At 36.8% G+C, this 14925-nt stretch overlaps 1 protein-coding gene, 1 long non-coding RNA gene and 2 other non-coding genes across 5 annotated transcripts; all 4 read left to right on the top strand.

Moving 5' to 3' along the window:
* Positions 1–66: 66 nt before the first annotated feature.
* Positions 67–3848, top strand: LOC100853812 (pentatricopeptide repeat-containing protein At3g63370, chloroplastic). Of its 2 annotated transcripts, XM_010647832.3 has the most exons (2): positions 67–1640; positions 1767–3848. In XM_010647832.3, exons 1-2 carry the CDS (start codon positions 384–386, stop codon positions 3255–3257), a joined length of 2748 nt encoding a protein of 915 aa, XP_010646134.1. In that variant the 5' UTR covers positions 67–383; the 3' UTR covers positions 3258–3848. The 2 variants fall into 2 exon arrangements, with proteins under 2 accessions (XP_010646134.1, XP_010646133.1); XM_010647831.3 differs by having other exon boundaries at positions 67–3848.
* A 3694-nt stretch (positions 3849–7542) lies between these two features.
* On the top strand, positions 7543–9809 carry LOC132254053 (uncharacterized). Its single transcript, XR_009465977.1, has 2 exons — positions 7543–9291; positions 9498–9809. It is a non-coding gene; the product is annotated as an uncharacterized LOC132254053 (long non-coding RNA).
* On the top strand, positions 9092–9206 carry MIR167D (microRNA MIR167d). The gene has a single exon (NR_127764.1). It is a non-coding gene; the product is annotated as a microRNA MIR167d (primary transcript).
* Positions 9810–14284: 4475 nt separating the features above from the next.
* Positions 14285–14375, top strand: MIR167C (microRNA MIR167c). Its single transcript, NR_127763.1, has one exon. It is a non-coding gene; the product is annotated as a microRNA MIR167c (primary transcript).
* The last annotated feature ends 550 nt before the right edge of the window (positions 14376–14925 follow it).

Raw genomic sequence — 14925 nt, 5'->3', positions numbered from 1 at the left:
TTTCTTGGTTGTAAAATCTCTCTTTCTCTCTCTATGGGCTGGTTGTGTCTATATATCTATATATATATGTACGTCTAACTACACCTACTGACTGTACCGACCCGAAAGGTTGTCGGAACGAGAGGGCTGATGGGTCGATTGATATCAAGTGGGTGTATAGTAGCAAGACACGAAGGCAAGTTAGCAAGTAACTGATTAGCGTAGGTGCAAGTTGAAGCGTGTGTTCTTGACTTGACTGAAAAACCAACGGGATACCGGATCTTGATATCCGCGAGTAGGAGCCGAAGGAGGGTCCCGGAGACGGAAGGCAGAACCAGACAAATATATATATATATATATGAACAGTAGCGCAGGATATCAAGAACAAGGCCATTACACTGCCCATGCGCCTTCGCTACTATGTAATGGCTGCGCCAATTCCATCCTTTTATTTGAACTGCCACCCAGTCCTGAAGAAAATCCATCAAAACCCACCTCTCAAAATCTCCAAATTCCCTCTAAAACCCGTTGAAACTCCTTCTCTCAGAGAGATTTGCAAACGTGGGAGCGTCAATGAAGCTTTTCAATCGCTTACCGATCTGTTTGCGAACCAAAGCCCATCTCAGTTTTCTCTGGATGAGGCTTATTCATCAGTTCTCGAGCTCTGTGGAAGCAAGAAAGCTTTGTCAGAAGGACAGCAAGTTCATGCCCATATGATAACCTCTAATGCTTTGTTCAATTCTGTGTTTCTGAGTACTAGGCTTGTGTTTATGTATGGTAAGTGTGGATGTCTTGTGGATGCTGAGAAGTTGTTTGATGGAATGCCTCATAAAACTATTTTCACATGGAATGCCATGATTGGTGCTTATGTTACAAACGGAGAACCATTAGGCTCCCTTGAATTGTATCGAGAAATGCGGGTTTCTGGAATTCCTCTTGATGCTTGTACCTTTCCCTGTATTCTTAAAGCATGTGGTCTGCTTAAAGATCGCCGCTGTGGGGCTGAAGTTCATGGTTTAGCAATCAAAGAAGGATATGTTTCAATTGTGTTTGTTGCCAATTCAATAGTGGGTATGTACACAAAGTGCAATGATCTTAATGGGGCAAGGCAGTTGTTTGATAGAATGCCGGAAAAAGAGGATGTTGTATCCTGGAATTCGATGATTTCTGCATATTCTTCAAATGGCCAGTCCATTGAGGCATTGAGACTGTTCGGAGAAATGCAGAAGGCTAGTCTGGCTCCCAACACCTATACTTTTGTTGCTGCTCTTCAAGCCTGTGAAGACTCTTCCTTCATTAAACAAGGTATGTTCATCCATGCCACTGTCCTCAAATCTAGTTACTATATCAATGTTTTCGTGGCCAATGCTTTGATTGCAATGTATGCAAGATTTGGCAAAATGGGTGAAGCTGCAAACATCTTTTATAATATGGATGATTGGGATACTATATCATGGAATTCAATGCTCTCTGGTTTTGTCCAAAATGGTCTTTACCACGAAGCTCTGCAATTCTACCATGAGATGAGGGATGCAGGTCAGAAGCCTGACCTGGTTGCCGTCATAAGCATCATAGCAGCATCTGCTCGATCAGGAAACACACTTAATGGAATGCAAATTCATGCTTACGCAATGAAAAATGGGTTAGACTCGGATTTGCAGGTTGGAAACTCACTTGTAGACATGTATGCAAAATTTTGTTCAATGAAATATATGGATTGTATTTTTGATAAGATGCCTGATAAAGACGTTGTTTCTTGGACAACGATCATTGCTGGCCATGCTCAGAATGGTAGTCACTCAAGAGCCTTAGAATTGTTCAGGGAAGTACAGTTGGAAGGTATTGATCTTGATGTGATGATGATTAGCAGCATCCTGCTGGCTTGCAGTGGGTTGAAACTCATTTCCTCTGTGAAAGAAATTCATAGCTACATCATCAGGAAGGGTCTATCAGACCTCGTGCTGCAGAATGGGATTGTGGATGTATATGGAGAGTGTGGGAATGTAGATTATGCGGCTCGAATGTTTGAACTGATTGAATTTAAAGATGTGGTATCTTGGACTAGCATGATATCTTGTTATGTCCATAATGGACTTGCAAATGAAGCTCTTGAACTTTTCCACCTGATGAAAGAAACTGGGGTTGAACCTGATTCGATTTCACTGGTAAGCATACTCTCTGCAGCTGCTAGTTTGTCTGCATTGAAGAAAGGAAAAGAGATTCATGGTTTTTTGATCAGGAAAGGCTTCGTCTTAGAGGGGTCTCTTGCGAGCACGCTTGTGGACATGTATGCCCGCTGTGGAACTCTGGAGAAATCGCGTAATGTGTTCAATTTTATCAGAAATAAAGACTTGGTTCTGTGGACTAGTATGATCAATGCATATGGAATGCATGGCTGTGGTAGGGCAGCCATTGATTTGTTCAGAAGGATGGAGGATGAAAGCATTGCTCCTGATCATATTGCCTTTGTGGCAGTTCTTTACGCGTGCAGCCATTCAGGATTGATGAATGAAGGTAGAAGATTCCTGGAAAGTATGAAATATGAGTATCAATTGGAGCCATGGCCAGAGCATTATGTTTGTCTGGTTGATCTTCTTGGACGGGCAAATCACTTAGAAGAGGCATACCAGTTTGTGAAGGGCATGGAGGTTGAGCCTACTGCTGAGGTCTGGTGTGCTTTGCTTGGGGCTTGCCAGATTCACTCAAACAAAGAATTGGGTGAAATTGCAGCTCAGAAGCTCCTTGAGATGGATCCAGAGAATCCGGGAAATTACGTGCTGGTATCAAATGTGTATGCTGCAGAACGAAGATGGAAAGATGTAGAAGAAGTGAGAATGAGAATGAAAGCCAGTGGATTGAAGAAGAATCCTGGATGTAGTTGGATTGAAGTTGGAAACAAGGTCCATACATTCATGGCAAGGGACAAGTCTCATCCACAGTCCTATGAGATTTATTCAAAATTATCTCAAATCACTGAGAAGTTGGCAAAGGAGGGAGGCTATGTAGCTCAGACCAAGTTTGTTCTTCACAATGCCAAGGAAGAAGAGAAGGTTCAGATGCTTTATGGCCACAGTGAACGGCTGGCGATCGCGTATGGTATGCTCACAACTCCTGAGGGCGCCAGTCTTAGAATCACAAAGAATCTTCGTGTCTGTGGCGATTGCCATAACTTCTGTAAGTTAATCTCAAAATTCTTTGAACGAGAACTTGTCATGAGGGATGCCAACAGATTTCATCATTTCAAGGGTGGGGTTTGTTCATGTGGAGATGTCTGGTGACAATTAAGAATAATGATCAAGATGTTTGTATGACAAAGAACCCCCAAGTTGCAAGAGCTATGGTTTCAGTTGAAGTCTCCCACCCTGCCATACAAAATTAGTGCATGTGGGCAGACCATGGGGGAAAGGAGCATCTCTCCAAGGAATTTAGTTGGCTTTATGTCCAAGAGGAAGGCTAACTCGATAACTTCAAGTGTCTTGTCTAAGTGCTGCATTGGTGCTATATTCGTGACATTTAGCTTCCTATTCATGCATATAATCTGTTTTTCAACGCAAAGACTTGCTTGGGACTTTGGATTCAACTCCTCGGTTCTTGTTCCTTCTCTTCAAGTGATCTTCAAGTGTTCGACTCTCACAAAGGACAGAGCAGTTGAAAATTGTTTTATGTTGTCTTGTAGCTAAAGAACAAATTCTGCATTCAAGGAAGAAGCTGCCAATGGAATTCAGAAGTAAAAACTCATAAATGAAAAGCCAGAGAGGTAAGTATATGAAACAATACTGGTTCTTGTCAGTTCTTATATTATTTAATTCAAACCAGATTACTAGTTGATTCATGATGGCCAAGTATTAAAATAAAGTTTAATTTTTTCACATTTGTTTAGTTCTAGTTGTAGGGACCCTCCCCTTGGGAAACACGTGGCACGCAGCTCATGGTGACGCGTGGCACGTGCTATCAGCCGGATCATCATTATCCGGACCATCATCATCCGGATTCTCCTAAAGATATGCATGGTGCGGCTATCCTATCCGGAACCCCTCAAGGAAAGGCAAACGACGTTTCAGCTTCTCCTACCCAAGGAAGAGCAAACGACGCTGGCAGAGCGTAGACACCCGGATAGTCTCCACAACACATCCGGATAATCAGCATGATCCATCCGGATATAAATCGTCTGGATGGTCAATTAAAGTAAAGCGAGTCTTACACGCAATCACAGCAAGCAGCCATGGCCCACATCCCATCACCTGCAGAATGAGAAGACAAGAGGAAGTGACAGCAAGTCACTTCCCACGATCATTCTACATAATCACTTCCCACGATCTCTGACAGCCGCATCACCTACCATGGTCTCTGACAGCCATTCGTAGGATGATAGTGCTCCTACTAACACCTATTGTCATCATCACAACAGAAAATATCTCCTCACCATTAATGAGAGGAACAGTACCCCTGAAGCTGGATATATATGACTTCACATGAAGAAGAAAGGGATGATCTCCTGGTAACCTCTTGATACCTAGTAAAAGGCCAACTGCCTCATATATCTGATTCTCTTACCATGGCTAACAACATCATCGGAGGGTGCATCCGGACACCCTGTCCGGATGCCTTTTTGCAGGTACAACCACTGAATCAAGAACCTCTTGTGTGTTGAGAATCGCGTGTCCATCCATCTAGCAGCAACGCGGCCCACATGATACGCGAGGTGACAACACTAGTGTCTGAATTTTGAGACTTAAACAAAATTTTGTTTGAGAACTTAAATATGAAGAACGGTTTTCTTGATCTATTATCCTTGTGAAGTTACTAAACATTTATGTACACTGCAAAAATTTCTAACTTATTCTTTATGTTTTGTATTGTTTTTCAAAACACTATACAAAAAACATTCCGGAAGTATCTTAAATTTATTTTTGAAAATATCCTTATTTTTTGAACAAAATTTCAAAACAATTTTCAGTATGTGTTTTTAAAATTGAAAAAAAAAATTCTATATCATTGAAATTTGAAACAAGTTAAGCAAGGGTTTGTTTTTGGAAATTGCTTTTGTTCATGTCCTATTATTAGTACTAGTACTCAAACTGGGGTGGCCTGCAAAACATCGAAGGGCCAAAAAATAAAAAAATAAAAAAGAGGAGAAAGTGAAAAGAGCAAAATAAAACAAAACAATGGTTTCAAAGCAAGGACTGCAGTCAGTGTGAGACTGGTAAAATTTAAATCCCAAATTTGGACTAAAAAATAAGACTGTAAAAAAGGAAAAAGAAATGAAACTTAATTACATGTAAGTGAAACTTAGGCATAAATAAACTATATCTGAATTAAAATATGAACAACTAAGATTAGTACCTGATCATTACCTTTATATATATATATATATATATATCACCCCTGAGGCATGGAATATAAGCAAATTCTCTCTCTCTCTCTCTCTCTCTCTCTCTCTCTGTTTATATCTCTTAAAGTCAACCCTGGGAATTGAGAAAAGGTAAAACCAATCCAGAGAGAAGATAATAAATGAGGGTTGCAGCTGAGCTGAGTTCTGTGGCTCTGCTCATTTACCTGGGGTGGGTGGCTCATGGCTGTTTTTGTGGATGAGTTAATGTTACAATTTTATTAGCATCCCAAGAGTAATGAAAAGGTTTCTCTGTCTTCTTCAAAAGTTTGTACCACAGGATCCTACTCCTAATATATCCGGGGAAAGCATTGGACCACACCCCTATGACTCTATCACTCTACTCTACTCTACTCTACTCCTCCATTCATTTTTGCTGCAAAACCCTGGTCCATGGGGGAGAGGCTTTCCTCAAATTCAACTTTGAACCCCTCCTCCTCTCTCGCAATTACCCTTCTAGATTTGAACTTGAATTTGAATTTGAATTTGAATGCCTTCCATTTTCATATGGGTTATTTTATGGCATGGGAAAAAGAAAAGTGATGTTCAATCGCAAATGACCTTGTGGACACATTGTAGTATTGATTCAGTAATATATATTAGGTTACATTATTTTATATTTAAGTTCGATTCCATTGCTTTGTATTTTAATTTTATTTTTTTAATATTTTGATCTTATATATTTATTCGTTAATCTAACGATTTAGATTTCATCATATACTTTGGATTATATTTTTGATATATTCAATAACCTAGAATTTTGGCCCTAGTCTTATTTATTGGTATCTAAGTTTCATTTTATTTCTTTACAATTTTCCGAATTTAACTAAAAATATTAATGATTTAGATTTGGAGTACAATATGATAGGTATTGGGGGCCTTGGCGTTTTCCTTCTTCTGATATATCACATCACAAACAACATTTTTCTCTATGATGCAATACCCATCAAAGAAATTCTCCACGCAACTATCTACTATGTCCAAATGAAGGGAGGTTGAGAAAAGATTGAATGAAGAAAAATAGGCCTATCTGCAGGCAAAATGAGCAGATTCGAAGTTATTGCCCAAAACCAACTTTTACAGGCACACAAGATGATGAGTGATGATAAAATAACAGCGACAGGGTCTGATCTGCAGGCAGAGGGGAAAAAGCAGAGAGAGTAGCCATCCCTCATTGTTCCTTGTCACACTTCTAGGCCCACACTTACCCCTTCTTCTCCTTCAGTTTTGATAAGGTAGGGGCACTCCTTTCCTCCTCTTGACACCTGTAACCATTTCATCTCCGACAATAACCATGCAACCCAACCCCATGTACTTTGCCATTAATTTTATTTTTTAATTTTTTTAAAAAAATTTGAAGGTATTTATTTGAAACATCTAACATTATCCTTTGAAGACTGATCAAGCTCACTGACTTTATGTTCATCCATCTCCCTCAAGGGTCTTGAAGAGGTCACTAGGAATGAGTGGTGTTCTAGGCAATGTTTTGATTTCCAAAAAATTTGAAGAGAAAGAAAAGAAAAAATAATTTAATTATTTTTATATCATACCTTAAACTTATTTTATTTATTTTAATTTTTTATATAATCCCATTAAATTTAGAGTTGGCTTGGAGAGGATTTTTCATTCTTGAAAGGTTAGAAACTCTTTAAATTTCCTCTTAAAATTACACATTTGATAAAGTTTTGAAAATGCTTTTAAAAAACACTTTTAAGTGATTTTTGAATTAGAATATGGTAAGTGTTTCTTTTAAAAAATCACTTGATGAGAAATACCTTTAAACAAATAGTAAAGAAGCTTTTCCCAGAAAGGGTCCTTATCAGCCCCAATGGCTCTTATAAGAACGAAGTTGAGTTTCTTGTAGTAAGTTGATGGAGAATATTCTAAACAATACCAGTGAGAGAATACAGGTGTACAATGGTTGACAAGCCACCTATTTATTGGTTATGGGATTGGTGGAAATTACTTGGGAGATGGGATTTTTTTTATATTTTTTTTAAGAATTTATTTAATTGATAAGATGTATAGAGTAGCTCTGTTAACAGATGAATTTAGACTAGGGTTCCAACAGGGATGGAATTGGAGGGTATATAGGCAAGTAGGAAGGATGGCAGGTCAAAGAAGTGATTGAAAACTATTGACTCTGTTGTGATCAAACCAATGACTTCTCAACACCTGCCCAATATTACTCCAACGCCAGTCTGATCTTTGGGTCCTTTTTTATATTCAGTTTTGTCTTCACTCTCTCTCTCATTCACGAGCCTCCCCCCTCATTTCAAAAAGAAGAGGAAGAAAAAAAGAAAAAGAGAAAAGGAAGATTTTGAGTCTTGCAGACCATGACAGCCCATTTAGTTGCAGTGGTGGTGGTCTCGATGGAAGGGAAGAAGCATTAAAATCACTTGGAACATGAATTGACAACTGAAATTGAACCATGCTACAGAAGGAGAGAGAGAGCGAGGGAGAGAGAGAGAGAGTGGGAAGGACAGGGAGATTGCATATGAGTATGGACCATGGATTAATGTATGTAAATGCAGTTTGACATACAATTTCTAAAGTTTTTGTTGTATATTTAGGTATTATTTATTAGGAACTTTATTGGAGGGTATCGTATCATATCTCTCAAAGTCTTCCAAAGTGTTTGAAAACATCGATATTTTAAACATTTGTTCAACACTTGAACCCAATAATTGCAGTCCACAGAGTCCACAGTCCACACTTCTGCCGAGCATGAACAGTCATTTGCAATATAGTACGGCACTACTTGCTCTCTATCTACTCATCTCCTACCACTACTACTACAACTCTACTATGACTACTATACCTCCCTCTCTCTCTCTCTCTCTCTCTCTCTCTCTCTCTTTCAATGCCTGTCTTTTCTCTCTATGTCCCGTGAGATTTGAGAGCAACCCCCCACACTCCTCTGCCATGCCGCCCTATATTTCCACCACCTGTGACCCTAAGCCCCCGTGTAAATAACTCTATGAGCCTAGATGATACATCTACACCCCTATAGCCTTCTGAGCTGTGTTCACACCACTCACTGTCTCTTTCTCTCTTAGCTGCCCACATGCTGCTTCCTCTTTATTTCACTGTTTTCCAATGTGGGTTGTGTCTCTTTACGCTTCTCTTTATCAGCTTCTTTCACATCTGTCCCTAAATCTCCTATAAATATCACAATCTCCAATGGGTTCTCTAAATCCACCACCATCATCATTATCAACCTCTCTCATGTTCTTAGGGTTTCTTTCCTCATAAATGGATGGTTTTTTTTCTTCCTGAGTTTTCCTTTTCCATTAGGGTTTTCATATTATCTTCTCTTTTTCTCTCCTTCTGTATATTGATCTATATGCAGTTTCACCAAACTGGGCTCTCTAACCTATGATTTGCCTTGTTTTGAGGGTATTGGTACTTTAGAGGGCAATTCTAAGACGAAAGGGTAGTTCTTTAGTTTATCACAATGATTCTGTTCATTTTCTCTTGCAAAAGTTATGCCTCTGATGGCTTTCTCCTACACGCTGTCTCGCCATGTGAGCACATCTGAGTTTTTCTTGTATTTTCTTGCTCCATCTGAGTGCATGAAGACCCTTTTCTTCTGTAACTGAAGGTGCTTTTAGGTTCATCACTCTCATGATGAATAACCATCTAGGGTTTCTCCCTTATCATAACATCATATGCCCAAGAAGTTGACCTAATAATCTTTGTCAAGTTGCAACAGAGTCTCCAAGGGAATAAGTGAAGCTGCCAGCATGATCTAGCTTTGGCTAGGGATACAGAGAAAGAGAGAGATCAGAGCTAACCCTAGCTAGGTCATGCCCTGACAGCCTCACTCCTTCCTTCTTGAGGCCCCAGAAAATTCCAAACATCATTCAATTCTCAAAGCAAAACAGGATAAACAAGAACAAGAAAGCAATAGAACAATCACTGTGAGTATATTCCTTGCCCTAAGCTCCTTACCTAGTCTGTTAATTTCTAACCTTTTTTTTTTTAATATTATTACTTTGTTTTTGTGTTGCCCATCTAACGGTTTTCCCATGATTGCTATTAATTTCTGCCTACATGAATCTTGGAATCAAATAGTACTGATTCCCCATGTGAAATATATGCCTGTATGTATATGCTTGTTTGGAAGGAAGCTGCAGTGCAATGAAAAACCCCAGATGGATTCCTCAGTTTCTTGGTGTTTTCAACCTCTAGGTTTTCATCTCTTGCCACCACTGTGCTGTTCAGCAATCATCAGCTGCTGGGTAGTACTCTAAACGAACATTGTAACATAACCCTGATGGGTCACTGGATTTCCCTTTATACTCGAAGCAGAAAAACATCATTTCTTGTCCTGCATTTGATGATATGGCATGTTTCAACTTTCTCAGAATATGTATATATACCATGAAATCTAGCAAAACAAGCCATTTGTGGCAAGTAAATAGTGTGGTTGAGAGCAGATGGTTCTGGTTCTTGTCTCTATATGCAATCTAAATTCATCAAAAGTGAAAAGGCTGAAAAGTGTAATGTCTATCTCAAACGGTCCAATGTCAGCAGTTTCAATGTAACGAATTAATCAGAAAGCTGTACTCATCATGGGTCTGAGGGAAGGGATGGTCCTATTTTCAAAACCATATGATTTTCTTATTATTCCATTAATTTTGTAATCACGTCTATTAACGATACTGGGGACGGCTAAATTACTATTTTTTTAATTTATATTTTCACGTGTCTGCATGGTTTTCCTGTCAATTGATTAACCCTAAAAATGGGTTTAGGGTGTGAACACACTATTAAAAGCTACTTTTATCCAATGCTTAGGGCTCATCCACAAGCTATTATTAGTGTTAGATTTTGTCATGGGTGTAACTCGAATCTCTTGAAAGATACTTTTGAAAGATACTTTTTTTTCCTTTACCTGGGGATTATCAATAAGTTTCATTATGTCATGGGTGTAATCCAAGTTTCGTACATTTTGAATGGTTCAGATTTCAAAAGTTTAAAGTTGTTGAAGCATTGAAATCCACATGTTTTTTCATTTGTTAGTGAATTTTTCAATGGTTTTATGTATTATGCCATATTCTTGCAAAACAAGTCCCTTGTTGTTTCTAAAAGGAAAAATCAAATCCAGCTAAAGGACATAATGAGTCTCCTCGAGATCACATGTTGGGGTAATGTTGTTTTCAGATAAAGTGGTGGGGGGGTGAAGGAAAGTGGGGGAGATACTTGCCTTCACGGGGTCTCAAAACTGCTGAGGGACGACCTGCAACCACAGCAACACCTATCACCCATATGTATGACCTTTCATGAATGTTGTTGACCTTTCTCTTCCCCAAGCATTTGTATATACGTAAGGCTGTGTTTTGAATATTTATATTCATTCTTAATTTCTTTATCATGATTCCCCAATAAAATATGCCCCCCAACTTATATTCATTCTTATTAACAAATTTTTGGGTTAAGTAACCCTAATTGTAAGTTAAATCCACTTGATGATTGTGGGTTCGGATATTTAAGCTTTTAGAAAAATTGATAGGTTAAGATTATAACGTGCATATTTAAGATTTTAGAAAAGTTGTAATTTAACATTAAGGATAGCTATTAACTCAAGGCTTTTATAGTTAAGTTTTAGGAATGTGTGGGATAGTGTTTAATGGTAGTAGAGTTAGAAATAATTGTTGCATTTAATAGTAGTAGAAGTGATTGGTGTGGTGTGATTGAATTTTACTTTTGAAAATGTATTTTAGAAATATTTTTATTAGAAATAATGGTAATTATGATGCACAAATTTTGTTAGACAAATGTAGGACCTTTCATATATATATATATATAAACTATTAATTAATGAATAAACCTAATATTAATCATATAATAACTTCCCATAAATAATGGAGTAGCCAATAGTTGATATCTCACCACCTTCTTCTTGGAAAAGTGGAATGAGAAACATATGGGTAGGCAAAAGTCACATTAGCCCACAGTTTATTTTTTGGGATCTGAGTTGTTAGCCTCATTCATTGCATCATGAAGTATGAACAGTATCAAAATAATCAAGACTTTGTTTCCAAAATGCCCCCTCTTGCTGTCTACTTCATGTACAGTTAATTGATTTGCCTTAATTATGTCTTAGCAGTCTGCTAACTACTTCATTAATTCATGGTGGGTCTTTCATATGATCTGGGTTTCTTTTTGCTTCAAATGGATCTTGTAAGACAAAATAAAGAGAAGATTTGTTGAGCACACATGGATTGATTTTCATTTGTTGAAAAGCCCCCTTCTTTTGTGTATAACCACTACATCATTTAGAGTTTGACATTGGTTGCGTTTTCGGCATTATGTATATAGTGAACTTTTATTTTATTTTAATAACATAAGTGTATTTTAAAATTATAAAAAATTCTTTTAAATCTGGTGTAAGCAATATAAGAAAAAGCAATTCATCGCAAACGATTACATCTCGATGTGAAAGTTTGATCGAGTTTTTTAGTAGATCTTGCGATCTCATGTAGACATGATATCATAACAACGATGTTATTTCATACCTGCAAGAGGAATATATCTTATAAAGTAGACTCCTATTATAAGAGTTTATAAAGTATAAAGTAAGGTTAACAATTTGTGTTAATGAGTCGTATTTATCTTATGTTAAAACTTAGGTATTTTGCAACATAGGATAACCCAAATTTGACATGAATAATAGTAGTATAAAAAACATCAATCCAAATAGTATTCAACTATTAAACATGTATCACATCATGTAACATATTTAACCCATTTAATTAATTTAATAATCAGATTATTCTATTTAATAATCAAGTCTTTTAACTCATCAAATATGTTTATGTTTTAATTGATTTTTTCATTTAAAAATAAATTTAAAGTGAATCAAATATGAATTAAATATTTTAAAGTTTTAATTAGGTTAATTAGCGAGATTATTAAATTGGTCAATTTAGGTCATATTCGTATTATACAAATTAATTAAAAAAAATTATTTATTTATTAAACCCATTATACAAGTCAATACTAATTTCAGTTAAACTCAATTATACTCCTCTCAACTAAATAAAAAGCATGTTGGGATGGAATTGTACTAACAAATCATAACAAACTTTAATATATATATATATAAGATGAAAATGGATTAATGATTACTTTGTTTTACAACCATGATGGAACCAATATAGAAAAGAAAGGGGAAATAATAGAGATGGTAATAATTGAAGTCTACACAAAAGAATAACAATAATGATAAAGTGGAATCTTAAAGATGATCTTACACAACAAAGTAGCTATCAGTAGGCTCATTTCAAAAGCAATGAAGATATATTTAAAAAAATTTAGTCTTATGGAAATAAAAAATTAAGGGTTCTATTTCCAAGGTTATTGCTGGGCAACAAGGGAAAAACCTATGATCTCTTGAGTAGTTGATATGATAAAACACCCCATTAAGAAGATCTTGACTTGATGAAAGGCCTTATTAAGATGGAGCTTATCATTAATTTGAATTATGTATAAAATAAAAAATCTAATTCATGAAATGGGTTGAATCGGTATTAGTCTAGAAACGATAAAATACTTCTATTAGATCGGATGTGCTTATTTGTTTTAAGTAGAACTCTTTTATTAGAGTTTACTCACAAGAAATACGAAATATTTTCCAAATTATTTTTAAATCGGATGATTACTTGAAATATATAGAATTATTTGTGGGATCATGGACATTTATATGCATTTTCTTCACTTAGAGAAACAAAAAATAAAAAATAAAAAGTTATAAAATTTAAATATCACTCTTTACCAACTAATGAAGGTGGAAGAGAAAAGTCTTATCTTATGATGAATTTAAAAACACAACCACCATTCTGCAATGCCACATTTGCCCACAAATGAAGTGAAATAATTGTACTTTTATTGGCTTTTCCAACGATGTGAATATTAAATGGGAAAGAAAAAGCAGGTGGGGTATTAAAAAATGTGTAAAATTATGAAGCTATGATGATGTATGGGATGATTAAGAGTAGCCCATTGAAGCCAAATTGTTGGGAAACTTTTGGTTAAAATACAATCTTTTCTACTTTTTGGATACAGGGAAATGGGGATGACTCTGCATGCATCTATTGGTTCCGTCTGCAGAAACCTACCAAAGGGATCCAAACAAGAGAAAAGAGAACAGGATGTCAAAATCATAATAGCTTTTTAGAAGAATATATCATTTTCTTAATTGCCTCTACAAGAATGTTTCACTTTAGGATTAGACTCCCAAGCATTTCTTAATTCACAGTAGAGTCATTACAAACTACTTTTTATGTGTAGCTGACACCCATTAGATATAGCACAGCCAGATTCCAACAAATGGCATTTTCTTGTTTATAAACAAATTGAAAAGCTATTATAACTGAGCAAATTCAGGGAGGGAGAGAGAGAGAAAGAGAGAGAGAGATGCCTTGCTTTCCTTAGTCCTACATCTAAGAAGCCACTGAAATGGTCCCCCTATGAACTCCCAGTGTATTACACCACTTTTGGGTTCATGAGAGACACAGATGGATGAGAGTGGCCTCTCACCTAAAGTTAATAAAGTCTCTGGGGAAGTTTTAGAAACTCTCACAAGCTTGTCTGCATGGTGGTGGCCTGGGTTCGATAATATTGAATTTGTCTCTCATTGGACCACTTCTTTCTCTCTCTCTCTTCCCCTTGTATAATTTATTATGTTGCTTAAGCTTTTTCAGTCCCTAAAGCAATAATAAAATGGCCAAGAAGACTTTAAACAAAAGCAGATGACATCTTCTTGGCCTCTATTTATACCCCCTCCCCTCTCTTCTTCTCTTGCATCAATGCATATTATGATAGAGCAGATGAAACTCTCTCTCTCCCTCTCTCTCTCTCTCTCTCTCTCTCTCTCTCTCTCTGTGGGCTTACTTGCTTTACGTGCACCAGTAGCAGTTGAAGCTGCCAGCATGATCTCAACTTCCCTATACAAGTCAAGGAAAGATCAGATCATGTGGTAGCCTCACCTGTTGATGGGGTCACGAAAAACCCTAATTATCATAAAACCCTATTCCACCTTGCTCATTAGGGTTTCTCAAAACCCCCCCATATTAAGGTTTGTTCATGATCATTTCCTTACAACTTGATTTCTGCTCATCTGGGTACCCACAATTTGCTCTTCTCTCCCTATGTTTTCACAGTATAATTCCTCCTATTAATTTCTCAAGTATTAATATTCTTCTGTTGCCCTTTTTTTATTTTATTTTTCTGTGTGTCAAGTTTTGACAGGGAATCTTAACAACAAGAAGATGTCATTGTTAGGGTTTTAAGTGACAGAAATCATCTCTAATCCTGATTGGTGCTTTTGAGATCTCATCTTATCTCTTCTCCTCATGTCTGTAGAGATCTCTTTACATTCCCATTTTTTGGTATTATTTATTACCATTTTTCTTGCCTTTGTGACACATACTTTAATCCTGGCATCAACCATACAAGAATATAAAACTAGTAAAAGGGACAAAAGAAAAAAAAAAAAAGGAAGGAAAAAAAAAGCACTTGAATCTCTGTGGCCTTCAATATTATAAACC

This window comes from Vitis vinifera, chromosome 7, assembly GCF_030704535.1.
Source record: "Vitis vinifera cultivar Pinot Noir 40024 chromosome 7, ASM3070453v1".
In the NCBI taxonomy this organism is placed as follows: domain Eukaryota; kingdom Viridiplantae; phylum Streptophyta; class Magnoliopsida; order Vitales; family Vitaceae; genus Vitis; species Vitis vinifera.
Note: the sequence above shows the minus strand (reverse complement) of the source record. Positions and strands in the feature narration are given on the sequence as shown.

Coding starts and splice junctions, on each gene's coding strand:
- LOC100853812 (XM_010647831.3), top strand. CDS start 384: ATGCGCCTTCGCTACTATGTAATGGCTGCGCCAATTCCATCCTTTTAT.